Below are 14,138 nucleotides of genomic sequence, written 5' to 3'. Positions count from 1 at the left end.
TGTATAATCTACCAGGCTTAGTGGTTGAGCACAGCTGATGGGACACCACAGGGACAGACAGTGGCAGGGACTACGTACAAAATTATGGTTGCACCGGCTAATTATGAGTATTTGTCAAATGGGGTTTGAATTTTGCATCATTTCATTAATCATGGTTCGTAGAAATTAGTCCACAACTTAAGCATCCAACTGCATGCATTTATGTAATTGTGTTCTTCCTGAACTACAGTATTGTACTCCAATGCCTGCTTGCACCACTATAAATATTCGATGCTCGTGACCGAAGTTTATCAAACCAAACAGTTCACGATCCCCGCTTCCTATATGTCGATCTCTCTTTAACTTATTTGTTATTTGTTATTTGGGGAAACATGGGGAAGTATTCTAAGTACGTTGGGTTGTTTGCTGTGATGTTTGTAGTGGTGATAGCAATAGCTGAGTGTCGTAAGATTGAGAAAGAAACAGTTTCAGAAGGCCTAGGAGGTGGTTTGGGTGGTGGGGCTGGCGGAGGTGGTGGAATTGGACGTGGAGGTGGTGCAGGAGGAGGTGCTGGTGGTGGCTTTGGAGGTGGTGTTGGGGGTGGTGCTGGAGGTGGAGTTGGTGGTGGAAGTGGAGGTGGTGCAGGTGGGGGCTTTGGAGGTGGCAAAGGTGGCGGCGTAGGAGGTGGATCTGGGGGTGGTGCTGGAGGTGGAGTTGGTGGTGGAAGTGGAGGTGGTGTTGGTGGTGGCAAAGGCGGCGGTGTAGGAGGTGGATCCGGGGGTGGTGTTGGAGGCGGAGCTGGCGGGGGAGGTGGTGTTGGAGGCGGAGCTGGCGGGGGAGGTGGTGTTGGTGGTGGAAGAGGGGGTGGTGTTGGAGGCGGAGTTGGTGGTGGAAAAGGAGGTGGTGTCGGAGGCGGAGTTGGTGGTGGAAGAGGAGGTGGTGTTGGTGGAGGCAAAGGTGGGGGAGGTGGTGTAGGCGGAGGTGCTGGCGGGGGCAAAGGTGGGGGAGGTGGTGTAGGCGGAGGTGCTGGTGGAGGCATTGGGGGTGGCAGAGGTGGTGGTGTTGGAGGAGGAGTTGGTGGCGGAGGTGGTGTAGGTGGAGGTGCTGGTGGAGGCAAGGGTGGGGGAGGTGGTGTAGGCGGAGGTGCTGGTGGAGGCATTGGGGGTGGCAGAGGTGGTGGTGCTGGAGGAGGAGTTGGCGGCGGAGGTGGTGCTGGAGGAGGAGTTGGCGGTGGAGGTGGTGCTGGTGGAGGCTTTGGGGGTGGCAGAGGTGGTGGTGTTGGAGGAGGAGTTGGTGGCGGAGGTGGTGTAGGTGGAGGTGCTGGTGGAGGCAAAGGTGGGGGAGGTGGTGTAGGCGGAGGTGTTGGTGGAGGCATTGGGGGTGGCAGAGGTGGTGGTGCTGGAGGAGGAGTTGGCGGTGGGGGTGGTGTTGGAGGAGGAGTTGGCGGCGGAGGTGGTGCTGGTGGAGGGTTTGGGGGTGGTGCAGGTGGTGGTGTTGGAGGAGGAGTTGGTGGTGGTGTTGGAGGAGGAGTTGGTGGCGGTGCTGGGGGAGGAATTGGTGGTGGATATTAACTCCCAATTGCAGCTATATGCTACGCTATCATGCAAAGTCGTGTAAGATTACAGGCATAGAAATTGTATTACCTTTTACTACTAGAGAATAAATGAAGACCTGTAACGTGCCATAGGTATTACCTTTTATTTACTTCTTCCATGCAAACACTTTGTTTTCAATATGTCTAGCTTTGGCACAAGCGAATACGAAGAAGGGCATGCAAGAAGCAAATAATCCGTAAAATTAATGGAAAGATCAACTTTCTCATGATTAAACAACAAATTAAGTTTGAACAGTTGCCGACATTGTACAATTTTCAAGCGGTTTAGTAATTCTATCCAAATTCACCTAATAATTAAGCACAAATGCTATCCAAATTCAACACATAAGAGAGAAATTTCATTTTTCTAGACATGCAGTAGTCGGTCAGATTGTAGCCTTGATTGGATTCGGACAGAAACATATATTATCTGAATATGTAAGTTTGATTAATACAACAACATGCAGTTTTACATTTGTAGGGAAAGAAAATTATTAATCAAACATATGATCGGCTCTTGCATTCATCATTGATGTAAGCTCGGCCCCCGGCTAACGATCGATGAACATTAATTAATTCAAAGCCAAACCGGCAGCCATTCCTTGCCGTTGATGAAGTCGATAGACAAGAAGGGTGCAACTTCTTTTTCGGTGAGTTGTCTCGCCCATTCGGCACGCCCTGTAGCCTCTGCTCCTGGCCCTTTGCACTTGTACTCGGCATGGTATAGGTTTCTGCAGATTTCATTTCATGCACAACAAATTAAATCATAAATTAAATCGGAATATTTTTAGATGCAAACATGTGTGTTTGATCAATTATTTGGGTGCATGTTTCTTACTCAGTTGTGCCGGAATAGCTCCAGTTGGTCCAACCTTGTGGCACGACGGTCTTGGAGAGGTACATGTTTGCGTAAATCACTCTGGAGAAAGCACCCTTTGCCCTACCTAGGTACACACTGTCACCAACACCATAGAGCTTGCCCTTGTTAAAAACAAATCCACTGTTCTCCTTCTCAGTCTCCCTATTTTGAGCTGTCACGGACCCTTTGATCGACACCCTCTTGTCTCCGATCACAAAGACCTCGCAGCTCTGCATTGATGGATGCATCCATGGTTAATTAATTAGTCTTATTCAATGCACCTCGATACGTGCTGACTGATCTTTTTAAAGCGCTAATAACAGTTTTCATAATTAATTAAGAAGGTGATTAAGTACAAGTACTACGTACGTGGAAGACAGATCTACCGCGTCCAAAGATGAAGTCAATGGAGCCCTGGATGTAGCAATTATCATAGTAATGTCTGCCTTTGTAATCGAAGAGGGTGTTATGGGTACTGTAAAATCCACAATGGTAGAATGCAACTTTGTCTGCAGCTACAAATGCGGCAACTGACTGGTTCTGGGAGGTGTAAGCCACACCGGTCGGGGCCTCATTCTGCAAAACATTGCATAATTTTATGTATCTATTAGATCTACAGAATAATGTCATATTTATATATATGTGGGTTAGGATTGGAGACACATGCTTTTGACAATCATTTTGATGTACGTTTTTGTAGGACCTATTTCGTAATATATAAATATACATATACACAAAAAAGGGAATGAAGATGAACCTTGAAGCTGATCCCGAAAGCAATGAAATGGGAAGCTTCGACACTAAAAGTAGCAGATTCAACATTGTCCGAAGAGCTTTGGGACCAAACAATGGCTGACCTCCCCTTCCCATTTCCTCTCATGAAGATATAGGGCTTATTACGTGGTATGATGACCTTTTCTCTGGCAGCCAAAACATATAATTTAAATAACATAATTAAACTTGTTAATTATTCATGATGTATAGCTAATTTTGCTTTAATTTCACAATTAACAAAGTGAATCATTGATGGTTAAATTACCTGTACACTCCTTTCCTAACATGGATGATGATCCACTGCTTATTGCCTTCAGGAACAGCATCAATGGCTGCTTGAACAGATGTGAAATCTCCCTTGCCATTGATGTCAACCTTAAGCGTGCGGTTCGTGTGAATCTTCTGAGTCAATAAGGGTGAATCAATGACTTTTTGCGCTGTCAAGCAATGAACAACATTCGTGAGAGTTACGCAGGTGAAAAAAATGATTGAAAAGGTTATGAATGTTGTGGACGAAGACCAAGCCATGTTTCTAGGGAGAAACACAATCTGCAGTTTGGGTGAATTAATAATGTTCACCTAGGGGGGAATTTTTTATGAGGCAATGAGGTTCTCAACGTGAATGGTTTTTTTTTTTTAATTTTATTTTTTATTCATTTACGGGTGCGGTTATTTGGAAAAATTGAGTGTGCATGACAAATCGAAGCTGGAAGTTAATTGGCTAACAAGATTCTATCTATTTTAGAGGGCCTTCCGTTGGTTAAAGCTCAACTTTCTTTGATTTTCACGAGTAATTCAGGCAGTCGGTTAATGCGCACTCTAAAATAAGGAGAGAGACAAGCACATGCTGGAATATATAGACTCCGTTACATATGAGTTTAAGCCCTAGTGAGTGTTTCAGAGGAACTTTGTTATGCTGACGTGGGTTGTTTATGTTTAAAATTTTATTGTGTAGTTCCAATACACGTGTCTTGAAATTTAATAAAGAAAATATATTTTCATTTTTAATATTATGTCATTCTTTGAGCGTTCTTAGTATAATATCATGATGATGACGTAGTATGATTCTGCTACAAATTTTTCTTCTTTGTGTTTTAGCGTCACAAATAGTATGGACACACTTATGGTACACAAAATGTTTGATCATGCTTGCACGTCCAACAATGAACAGTATAGCGTGACTACGTACGGGGTTTATTTGGGTGATAGGTTAATGGGCTCATGTTATCCCTTTTTACATTCTACACACTTTTTATTAATTTATATCTTTTAAATTCTTCAATTAATTCAATTCGATAACTCAGAAATTGAGAGAATACGTAAAAAATAAAAATGAATGTGTGGACAGCACCATCAGATTTTATTGCGTCAACAAATCTCCAAGCACCCTAAGTTGATTTTTGTTTATCTGCTATCGAAGTAGAATACATACATACATACATACATACATACATACATATATATATATATATATATATATCTATGTATCCCAGTCCTACTATCGTGATCGTTTATAAAAGAAGATAACATTGGATAAATGCTTAAAGCTTATATGTCTGTATATATTGTGGAGCCAAAAATAATCATAAGGTAACACGTGGATTTTTGGATAAAAGAGGATAAAAATACCCTTGAGGCATATCGGGATTCCTACGCGCAAGCAGCGAGTAAACATCCCTCAACCAAGTCAAAAGTGCCCAAAATAGGTAACAAATTCAAAACTATTTCATCCACCCTCATCCTATATTCTCCACAAGGTAATTATTCCATAACCCCCAAAACATTTCTTTTAAATTATGTTAATTAGTCAATTAATGGATTTATTACCTAATTAATCTATTAATGGCTAATTAACTACAAATTACACCCAAAAAATACCACAAATGGCCGGTCCCTATTCTCTTAATAGGGCCGGTCATATCCCTATAAATAGCTCTCCATTCTCTCATAACTATTTCCAAGTCTCTTTCAAAACTCTACAAAATTCTCCAAACACTCTTCCCTCAAAATTCTAACTTTGGCATCAGAGGTTCTTCGGCCAAAGCCCCCTCTCCCCCTCCCCACCCCCCTCCCAAATTCATCGTGGGCGCATGAGGCTTTTTGGCCTTGACCAAATGTGTGATTTGTTTTGTAGGTGCAATTTTGTCCAAGAAGGAGAAGGCGGAAATTTGCATCCACAAATTGGTGTTTTCATTGAGAGTTGAGTCCCACACTCGTAGAAGACTCTCGCATCCAAGGTTTTCTATTTTCTTGTCCATTTGTAGATTTTTCGTACGTTCTTATTATTAGAATTTTTTATTTGCAAAAATTCTTTGATAAAACATAAAAGAGAAGTACGATGGCTAGAAATTTAGAAAAGTCAACAAATGAAAATTTAAACATTCCAGAGATGGGACCACGGCGATCCACGAGGCTAAATGTGACAACAAGTGGAGTGGCACCACCGCCACGAGTTTCCACCACGGGAACCACCGCGGTGGCTACCATGATAGCTACCCGCGGCGAGGTTCATAGTGTCACCACCATGGCATGAGCCATGCCATCCAAGGCAGCTCACGACACTAAGGCCATGACCTAAGCCATGTCACTCCACGCCTAACGCGTTGCCAAGCTGAGCCCAAGCCTTGCACCCGCGTGCATCACACGCCGAGTAGCCCACTCTTGTGGCCTAGCTTGCTCTTGCGGCCTAGCCCACTCCCGTGGCCCAGCCTGCTCCCGTGGCATTCTAAGCAGCCCAAATCGACCCAAAACTATCTCAACCATCTAGCCGGGGGCATTTTCACCTCGTTTCTCTACGGATTTAACATTTCCCAATTCAAATCTCGTGGCCAGAGCCTACCATACTTCCAATGCTCAAGGAGGCATATTTCTTCCAAGCTTTTCCAATCTAAATGACGAATGCCCTTGCACAACTGACAACCTTGGTGAATCAACTCTTGCAACGCATTGAGATCCAACGTGCTCCGAACGAGGTGTCCTGAAGAAGGACAAGGGCAGACGAACCTCTCCACCAGCGTCCTGGCAAGCAGCCACTTGACCAGTCACGAACCGAGCGTTCTAACATAGTACACTCCCTACTGGACCCCTAAGATAGCGTATACTTCCGTCTTAGCGCATGCACTCTTCGTTAGGCCCATGGACAAACATACACTTAGGGTTGGGGCCACACTCCGATAATCAACATGAACAGCCTTCCAGGCGAAGTGTTCATTCACGGCAAGGCCCGCAAGGAGCATCCTCCACCTCACATCGGAGTAAGCAGCACAGAGGACAGAGAGAAGCAGTCACTCAATTCGGTTCAAGTTCAACCAGCAGCCTGCGAGTTACTTGCTCGCCTGCTAGGAACATACCACACCCACTGCAGTCATGGCATAGACGAGTCGAACACATGAAATAGTAGCCTAGACCAACAGGTCACGACCGGGGGCAGCCGAAAGCTCTGCCACCCTAACAAAGGCAAATTCAGGAAGAAGTATAAAGGCTCTTTACCGAGAGAATGCGTAATTTCCCGCGCAACGAAGCTATTGAGAAGGCGCTCCATTGAGACATGACCAACATAAGCGAGTCATCTTTCAATGACAAGATCAAGCAGACGAGACTACCCCATATAGATTGCTAGATATAAAGACTTACTTATATTCCGACAAATGTAGCAGCTCAGCCTAATGACATGCCGGGGGCAGACGAGTACCAGAAGGATACACCAACCCAACTACCAAGAACCAGGGGCATGCTAAGGATTATTTCGGGTGTCCCAGCAGTCTAGCTTTCCTTAGCTGCACTCATGACAATGATTTCCATGCTCTCCAATGTGAGAGGGTAAACTAATTCCCTGATACCCAAAAGGGTCTGCTCTCCAACGCGAAAAGATAAACTAATTGATCTCCAGTGCGATAGGGTAAACCAATTTTCCGACACCCATATGGGTTTGCTCTCTAGTGCGAGAGGATAAATTGCTCTTCAGTGCGAGAGGGTAAACCAATTCCCTGACACCCATATGGGTTTGTTCTCTAGTGCGAGAAGATAAATTAATTGATCTCCAGTGCGAAAGGGTAAATTAATTGTTCTCCAGTGTGAAAGGTTAAACTAATTGTTCTCCAGTGCAAGATGGTAAATTAAATCCCCGACACCCATCTGGGTAAGCTCTCCAATGCGAAAAGGCCATATAGCTCAAAAGTTCGAATGCTTGAAGATCAACTAGGCAACAAATGGTTAGGGGGCAGCAGCCGCTTTTACACTTAACAGTTCGCTCATCCGACACTTCATCTTCAGCAACTCTGATATTGGTAGCTCCATCTATGATAACTGAGAAATCAAACTCAAGCAATTTCATCATTTTTGGCAAGCAGCCCAGACGTGGCAGCCTAAACCGTTGCCCATGCCATGCCAACTCCTCGGCCCATGCCGAGCCAATCCTTGGTTTCAATCAAGCCGAGCAGCACAAGCAATGGCCCCTACCAAACCACCCCCTTGGCCCATGCCAAGCCGACTCCTGACCCCTACCAGCCGACGTGTCGCACTACCCTGACTGCTGCCTTGTGACATCACTATCTACGAAGAAGACAAGAAAAATGAAAATTTTCTTACATCAGTGCGGCACGGAGAAAACGAAGAAATCAACGAAAGACGGTCCTTTGCATGAGCAAGATGTAGAAGATTGCTAGAAGAGGGGGAATAAATATCCTCTAAGCTCCCTTTCTCTTGTAGGGTAGAATCAATCACTCTTCAAAGTTGATTTAATAACCCACTTAAGGTGGACTTAAATAGGCTTTAAGAGAAATTTATTTCCCTTTCCTAGAAAGATCTAATTTCCTATTAAAAAGGGAATCTACATCAAAATAGGAAGTAGTCCAAAGTTTCCTAAAGCAAGAAAATCTCTACACCTGTTGCCCTTCTCTGCAAGCAACCTAACTGGTGTGGGGGCATTTGTGGAGCCAAAAATAATCACAAGGCAACATGTGGATTTTTGGATAGAAGAGGACAAAAATACCCTTGAGGCATACCGGGATTCCTATGCGTGAGCAGCGAGCAAACATCCCTCAACCAAGTCAAAAGTGCCCAAAATAGGTAACAAATTCAAAAGTATTTCATCCACCCTCATCCTATATTCTTCACAAGGTAATTATTCCATAACCCCCAAAACATTTCTTTTAAATTATGTTAATTAGTCAATTAATGGATTTATTACCTAATTAATCTATTAATGACTAATTAACTACAAATTACACCCAAAAAATACCACAAATGGCCGGTCCCTATTCTCCTAATAGGGCCGGCCATATCCCTATAAATAGCTCTCCATTCTCTCAAAAAACTACTTCCAAGTCTCTTGCAAAACTTTACATAATTCTCCAAACACTTTTCCCTCAAAATTCTAACTTTGACATCGGAGGTTCTTCGGCCAAAGCAGCCCCCATTCATCGTGGGCACGTGAGGCTTTTTGGCCTTGACCAAATGTGTGATTTGTTTTGCAGGTGCAATTTTGTCCAAGAAGGAGAAGACAGAAATTTGCATCCACATATATATGTGTGTAGACGGTCCGGCATAAAACATTCAAAGAAGGCCAGTTTTGCATAATGGTTCTGGTAGTTTTTCCGGACTTTCACTCAACTAGTTAGGTAATTTATTGACTTCTGCATTTTCATCCTTGTAGTTTCGTTTTGTTCCATATTGTTCAATTCGTTAACTAATTAGTTGATGCTTTCATCCATTTTGTGAATAATATCATGGATGCAGTGTGATAGAGTGAAGATCAAACAACGTTAATCTTAAAGAACACTGAAATCCATCACAAGGTATGAGAAAATCTCAAAAGTTTAATATTGCATAATTACTAAGATAACAAACTTAAAACCAAAACATTCTATTTATAATGTAACTTAACCCTAATAAAATACGTTCTCCAAAAAAAAAAAAAAAAAAAACCATAATAAAATACCAAAAACATCCTTGAATGTAAACAATACATTTTGGCCGAAAACGTCCTGAAGGTCCTTAAAACCCTAATATAAACATTATAAACAACAACATTTAGCTGAAAAACCCATATGTCACAAACAGAATGATGAGTTTAATGTGTGTTGCCGTTCTCTTCGAAATGATGGGTCATGGGCCCAAATTGAACTCGAAAGCTCATATTTGCAAATCTTTGATTCTTTGACCTGATTTGTGCTTTTTGACTTGTTCTTCAAATTTCTCTGAGCTACATCAATCATTTCATAATGTTATTTTTTATTTTATTTTTATTTTTTTTCAGAATTCCAGCTCATGATAGACTGAGTGTGGCTTTAATCATGTTAAAGTTTGAGAACTTTTCGATTCAAGGTTTAAAAATCAATTAGAGCTACCATGCATGACTTTTAGCGCCTTGTAACAAAAAATAATGGTTATAAACAAAACTAATCCGTATATCCATTTTGTGTCTCCTATGTTTTAATAGTCATTTTTGAGCTTCAAATTCTCTTACTACATTTTATCAATCCTGAAAAATAAAATATGAAATGTATAATTTGAAACATGCTTCAGCACAAAAGCTAATCTTGAACATCAAGAGTTTGGCATACAAAATTCAAGTGTTTCTCAATTTGGAAGCTGTTGCTTCCTTTGGAAGATTGGACTATTGCTAACGGAATAAAACAATAAGGGAAAAAAAACAAAAACTAGTGGGATGAAACTTAAAATACGAGTACCTAAAAAAAAACTATTAGTATAATTTGGCCTAAAAACAATAAAAAACTTGTTTGGAAATGCTTTTAAAATGATTAAAAGCATTTTTGATAAAATGTTTCTGAGTTCCAAAAACATTTGATGCAAGAAGCACCAGTTATTAAACATTGGTTTTCTAAAATTCACTTCAAATGTTTTTTCTATGATTCACTTACATTTTTATTAAGTCGCATGAATTTACGTCGGTTGATTTTTCGGAGATGAGTGATGTTGTTTGGGTCGATTGGCCCCCATCTTCCTTGATCTTTGTTTTGAACAATGATGGTCTGCCATGTCTACATTAATTTGATTATGGTGGTGTTTAGGGGTCAACACTCCAAAATATGGCTTGTCAGACTTCATAAATGGGTATAGAGCCAAGTTTTGGGTCCAAAAACCACATTTGCAGAATGGGTTTATTCATCTGATCAATTGTGGTTGAAAAACCACCCAAAACCCAAAGCAGTGACAGTAGATCAAAGAAGAAGAAGATCTACACTGGTAAAAGTTACAGCCTCATGACATTCTTGCCGACTCTGACAGCTAGCGGTGCTGCTAGGTTAAATCTCAGCCGCTTTCACAGTCTCTACTTTCCCAAGTTGACAAGTGTCCCAATTTTTGTTCATTGCATTCTTAATGCGGAGAAGTTTGTATGTGTGTTTTAGAATACTTGTCATGTGATGTATCTTTCCACTCAACGTACTATATATATATATTAAGAGTGAACGATAGTGTTGATATATTTAAATTTTAAGATATACTAAAAACATAAATATATGTTATAATTTAAGTTAAATAATAACACGTGACGAGTGTTATGAGTACATTGAAAAACCTGTTACGAATGTAAGTGAGTAATTTTAAGACCATGCCTTTTGTACACAAGCATATGGTTTTCGTGATCATGTGGATGATGCTTTGTTTCATTACTTAGGCAGTTGCAAGTCGTTTTCGAAACCAAGAGGGACCAAACTATACAGAGTCTGCCATTGATTTCACCCTATGGGTGCCGTTTCTGTGTTTGGTTTGATCCAACATATATAGAAATTCTGAGAAGCAGGGAGCAGTGAATGAATTGTGGGGATGTAGATATGAATATATGTGATCAACTATCAAGGGCATTGCATGTTTGATTTTGACAAAGCAAAAATAATCAAAGTTTGTGGGAGCCATGGTTCCTTGCTAACTTAATTACCTGCTATTGACAAACATATGATGAATTGGGCATGTGCTCTCTTAGCTCTCTTCAAAGTTGTTCTCTAGTCAACCACCATACTTATCTGCTCCTTTATTATTTAGAAACGTACGTCGACCCGTAAGCCTGAATATTGAAAAGAATCGAACTCTTGTTCCATGTTAAGTTGGTGAGATTTCAGTAAAATTTTCTACGAATTAGTAACTATATCACGAAAGATAAAGCTTTCTACCGATTACTATGACGATTGTACTATTTAGTGTTTTGTAAAGAGCATTGTTTGAGATTTTGTGTATAAGAAAACATTTTTCTTTTATATGAAGATTGTTGAGCAGGTCACCATACTATATGCAAAATTAACTCGTCATAATTACAAAATGAGAAGTTTTTGCACCCATGACTCTTTACATCCAATGAGTCAAGTATTTTGCGTTAAAAAAAACTTCAACAGGAAGAAAACTAAAGATATATCATATGAAATTTGCATCAAAGAAAAAAAATAAATTCAGTCGCAAACTATATATAAGTAGAATTCTAGCATTTACTTTATAAAAGAAGTAGGATTCTCTTCCTTCGTATTCTCATTCCCTTTACTTCTCTCCTCTCACATACTGTTTTTTGTCTTATTGTCTCTATAATAAAATCAATATAAAATGTTAAAATAGTTAAACCGTAACCGTTCAAATAAGAAGGGACGAAAGAAAAGAGAGATTAGGATGGAAGAAAATATTTCTCCTTCTATAATACTTTTTCTTTTCGCACCTACTTGTAATTAGCAAATACAAAAGTCCTACAAGTTCATAATTGCATCAACATATTAAAAAAAATAAAAAATAAAAAATTGATCTCTCTCTCTCTCTCTTTAAGTACACCTACTGGACTGCGGGTGGCAGAGCCAGGCAGAGTCCTGGGTTTTCAAATACCAGCAGCGGTGAAGTTCCATCTAGGATTTAATTATAATACTGCAGCCCATGATCACAATGGATCTGATAGCTATAGTTGTAGGAATACATCTCTTTGTTTTCGGCATTTGGGTTGAAGGGCAAGGCCTTCCTTATAATTTCTATGAGAATTCATGCCCACAAGTTGAAGCCATTGTTAGAGCTGCCATCCAGCCTATTTTTCTTACTGATCCCACTTCTCCTGCTGCTTTTCTGAGGCTCATGTTCCATGATTGCCAAGTTCAGGTAATCTTCCTCCAATTTTATTTAATACAGACACATATTTAGGCGGTTAAACAAAAGAGTTGACTCTTCCTGGGCCTTTACTAACGTTTCTGAACTCCTTAACATTATTGTGGACCACCATGCCTCGGTTCAAGAATTTAGCTTGATTCCCTTGCTAAAAGATTGTGTAAATAAGCGTTTGAGACATTGGTTCCCAAAATGGGGCTGATGTGCATGTTTAAAAAAAAATTAACAAACTATGGTCTTATATATTTTATTTTTCAGCTTAGCATGTCTGAGTGGAGTTGTTTGCTCAATAAGAATGCATGACAATGTAATTACAGGGCTGTGATGCTTCAATTCTTGTGGATCCGAATGCGAACAACGTGCCATCCGAGATGGCCGCAGGGAAAAACTTCGGCATCCGAAAGAGGGAGTCGATAAACATACTGAAATCAATGGTTGAATTACAATGTCCCCAACAGGTATCTTGTGCTGACATTCTTGTATTGGCGGCTCGAGAAGCTGTGGTTGTGTCAGGAGGGCCGCAAATAAAGGTTGCTTTGGGAAGGAGAGATTCCCCTTTTGCTCCAAGCTACAAGCATGCAGATTCTTTGCTTCCTTCTGCCACTACTGGAGTTGATGGCATGCTTCAATTATTTGCCAAAAAAGAAATGACAGTTGAAGAATCTGTGGCCATCATGGGTATTACCATCAAATTAAATAACCTTTTTCTTTCTTTTAAGAAACCGATATGTTAAATTTGGGAGAAAATCCTATGCGTAACTGGTTAATTATAACTAGGTGTCGACCTCTCTCGTCACATATGACTACATAGTGTTGCATTATTTGCAGGTGCGCACACGCTAGGAGTTACGCACTGTTTGAACATCCTAAATCGTCTAAACCAAGCAGATGAAGGTGGCCAAGTACAAGGCATGGCACCTGGGTTTGAATCGTTTTTAAGGCTAAACTGTCCACAAGGGTCTTTGGCATCAAATGCAAGCTTTGTTCTTAATGACCCCACAACACTTACATTTGACAACCACTACTACAAGAATGCAATTAGAGGCCATGGGGTCCTCAGAGTTGATGCTGAAATGATAATGGACCCGCGCACGGCTATGGCTGTTGAGCGATTTGCTGCGAATCAGGATGATTTCTTTCAGGCGTTTTCTTCTGCCTTTGTCAAGCTCTCCAACTCAGGTGTTTTAACTGGGAATCAAGGCGTTGTCAGAAAGAATTGCAATGCATTAGACTGAAGAGCAAGAGTTGCTCGTAGTTTGTCATACCATTTTCGCCATAAATTTCGGATAATTACTGTTCAGTTCATGTTGAATGTGAATCTTCAGTGTTTTTCACAACTTCAGATCAAGAAGTTTGGTAGGTTGCTTAGTTGAATCCTAATCATTGGGTTTTATTTGGATAAATATTATATGATGGGCTAGAGGCTATAAAAAATGAGTTTGGAGGGGGAAAGTTAAATTTTCAGTTTTATTTATCAATACATTCGTTGCATCCTCAAAACCTATGAATTAAACACAACAAATCAAGGTAATTAAATTAAGACGTTAAAATAAAGACAATGCTATTAATTATTAAAAAAACAACACACACGTGCGCACACACCAGGTGACACATATTTTTGGATGATATCTTTCGTTGTTTTGTATGTATCTACGTAAAAAATTTTTGCACCCTCCAGATCTTTGTTAAGCACCACGATCAGGCTCTTCAACTTCTTGTTATACATCCTGGCTAATTGGTTGAATGGATCATAACACTTGCCGTGGGCAACAGAAAATACATCTTTGACAAATGGGCAATAGCCTATGAGTCCAATACTGTTGACCACAATCTTTCTAG

At 40.7% G+C, this 14,138-nt stretch overlaps 3 protein-coding genes and 1 long non-coding RNA gene across 5 annotated transcripts; 3 read left to right on the top strand and 1 right to left on the bottom strand.

The window, feature by feature from the left end:
* Positions 1-183: 183 nt before the first annotated feature.
* LOC103961316 (glycine-rich cell wall structural protein-like) lies at positions 184-1,679 on the top strand. Of its 2 annotated transcripts, XM_048572051.1 has the most exons (2): positions 186-789; positions 820-1,679. In XM_048572051.1, exons 1-2 carry the CDS (start codon positions 372-374, stop codon positions 1,548-1,550), a joined length of 1,149 nt encoding a protein of 382 aa, XP_048428008.1. In that variant the 5' UTR covers positions 186-371; the 3' UTR covers positions 1,551-1,679. The 2 variants fall into 2 exon arrangements, with proteins under 2 accessions (XP_048428007.1, XP_048428008.1); XM_048572050.1 differs by having other exon boundaries at positions 184-1,679.
* LOC103961315 (probable pectinesterase 67) lies at positions 1,578-4,376 on the bottom strand. The gene is made up of 5 exons (XM_009373858.3): positions 3,472-4,376; positions 3,190-3,352; positions 2,802-3,008; positions 2,412-2,662; positions 1,578-2,304 (listed from the first exon to the last, which is right to left on the bottom strand). Exons 1-5 carry the CDS (start codon positions 3,732-3,734, stop codon positions 2,151-2,153), a joined length of 1,038 nt encoding a protein of 345 aa, XP_009372133.3. The 5' UTR covers positions 3,735-4,376; the 3' UTR covers positions 1,578-2,150.
* LOC125471538 lies at positions 2,153-3,662 on the top strand. The gene is made up of 3 exons (XR_007253665.1): positions 2,153-2,294; positions 2,416-3,335; positions 3,524-3,662. It is a non-coding gene; the product is annotated as an uncharacterized LOC125471538 (long non-coding RNA).
* A 7,290-nt stretch (positions 4,377-11,666) lies between the features above and the next one.
* Positions 11,667-13,673, top strand: LOC103961298 (peroxidase 29-like). Its single transcript, XM_048572054.1, has 3 exons — positions 11,667-12,293; positions 12,617-12,977; positions 13,128-13,673. The coding sequence occupies exons 1-3, from the start codon at positions 12,078-12,080 to the stop codon at positions 13,532-13,534; spliced, it is 984 nt and encodes a 327-aa protein (XP_048428011.1). The 5' UTR covers positions 11,667-12,077; the 3' UTR covers positions 13,535-13,673.
* Positions 13,674-14,138: the final 465 nt, after the last annotated feature.

The sequence above is a fragment of a genome, unplaced genomic scaffold, assembly GCF_019419815.1.
Source record: "Pyrus x bretschneideri cultivar Hongxiangsu unplaced genomic scaffold, Pyrus_bretschneideri_v1 Contig6, whole genome shotgun sequence".
Taxonomy (NCBI): domain Eukaryota; kingdom Viridiplantae; phylum Streptophyta; class Magnoliopsida; order Rosales; family Rosaceae; genus Pyrus; species Pyrus x bretschneideri.
The sequence above is the reverse complement of the archived record's forward strand: the minus strand, read 5'-3'. Positions and strand labels throughout refer to the sequence as shown.

Coding starts and splice junctions, on each gene's coding strand:
- LOC103961316 (XM_048572050.1), top strand. CDS start 372: ATGGGGAAGTATTCTAAGTACGTTGGGTTGTTTGCTGTGATGTTTGTA.
- LOC103961315 (XM_009373858.3), bottom strand. CDS start 3,734: ATGGCTTGGTCTTCGTCCACAACATTCATAACCTTTTCAATCATTTTT. Junction 3,353..3,471: donor GTTAGGAAAGGAGTGTACAG/GTAATTTAACCA, acceptor TTTGGCTGCCAG/AGAAAAGGTCATCATACCAC. Junction 2,305..2,411: donor AGCTATTCCGGCACAACTGA/GTAAGAAACATG, acceptor TGAAATCTGCAG/AAACCTATACCATGCCGAGT.
- LOC103961298 (XM_048572054.1), top strand. CDS start 12,078: ATGATCACAATGGATCTGATAGCTATAGTTGTAGGAATACATCTCTTT. Junction 12,294..12,616: donor TCCATGATTGCCAAGTTCAG/GTAATCTTCCTC, acceptor ATGTAATTACAG/GGCTGTGATGCTTCAATTCT. Junction 12,978..13,127: donor AGAATCTGTGGCCATCATGG/GTATTACCATCA, acceptor CATTATTTGCAG/GTGCGCACACGCTAGGAGTT.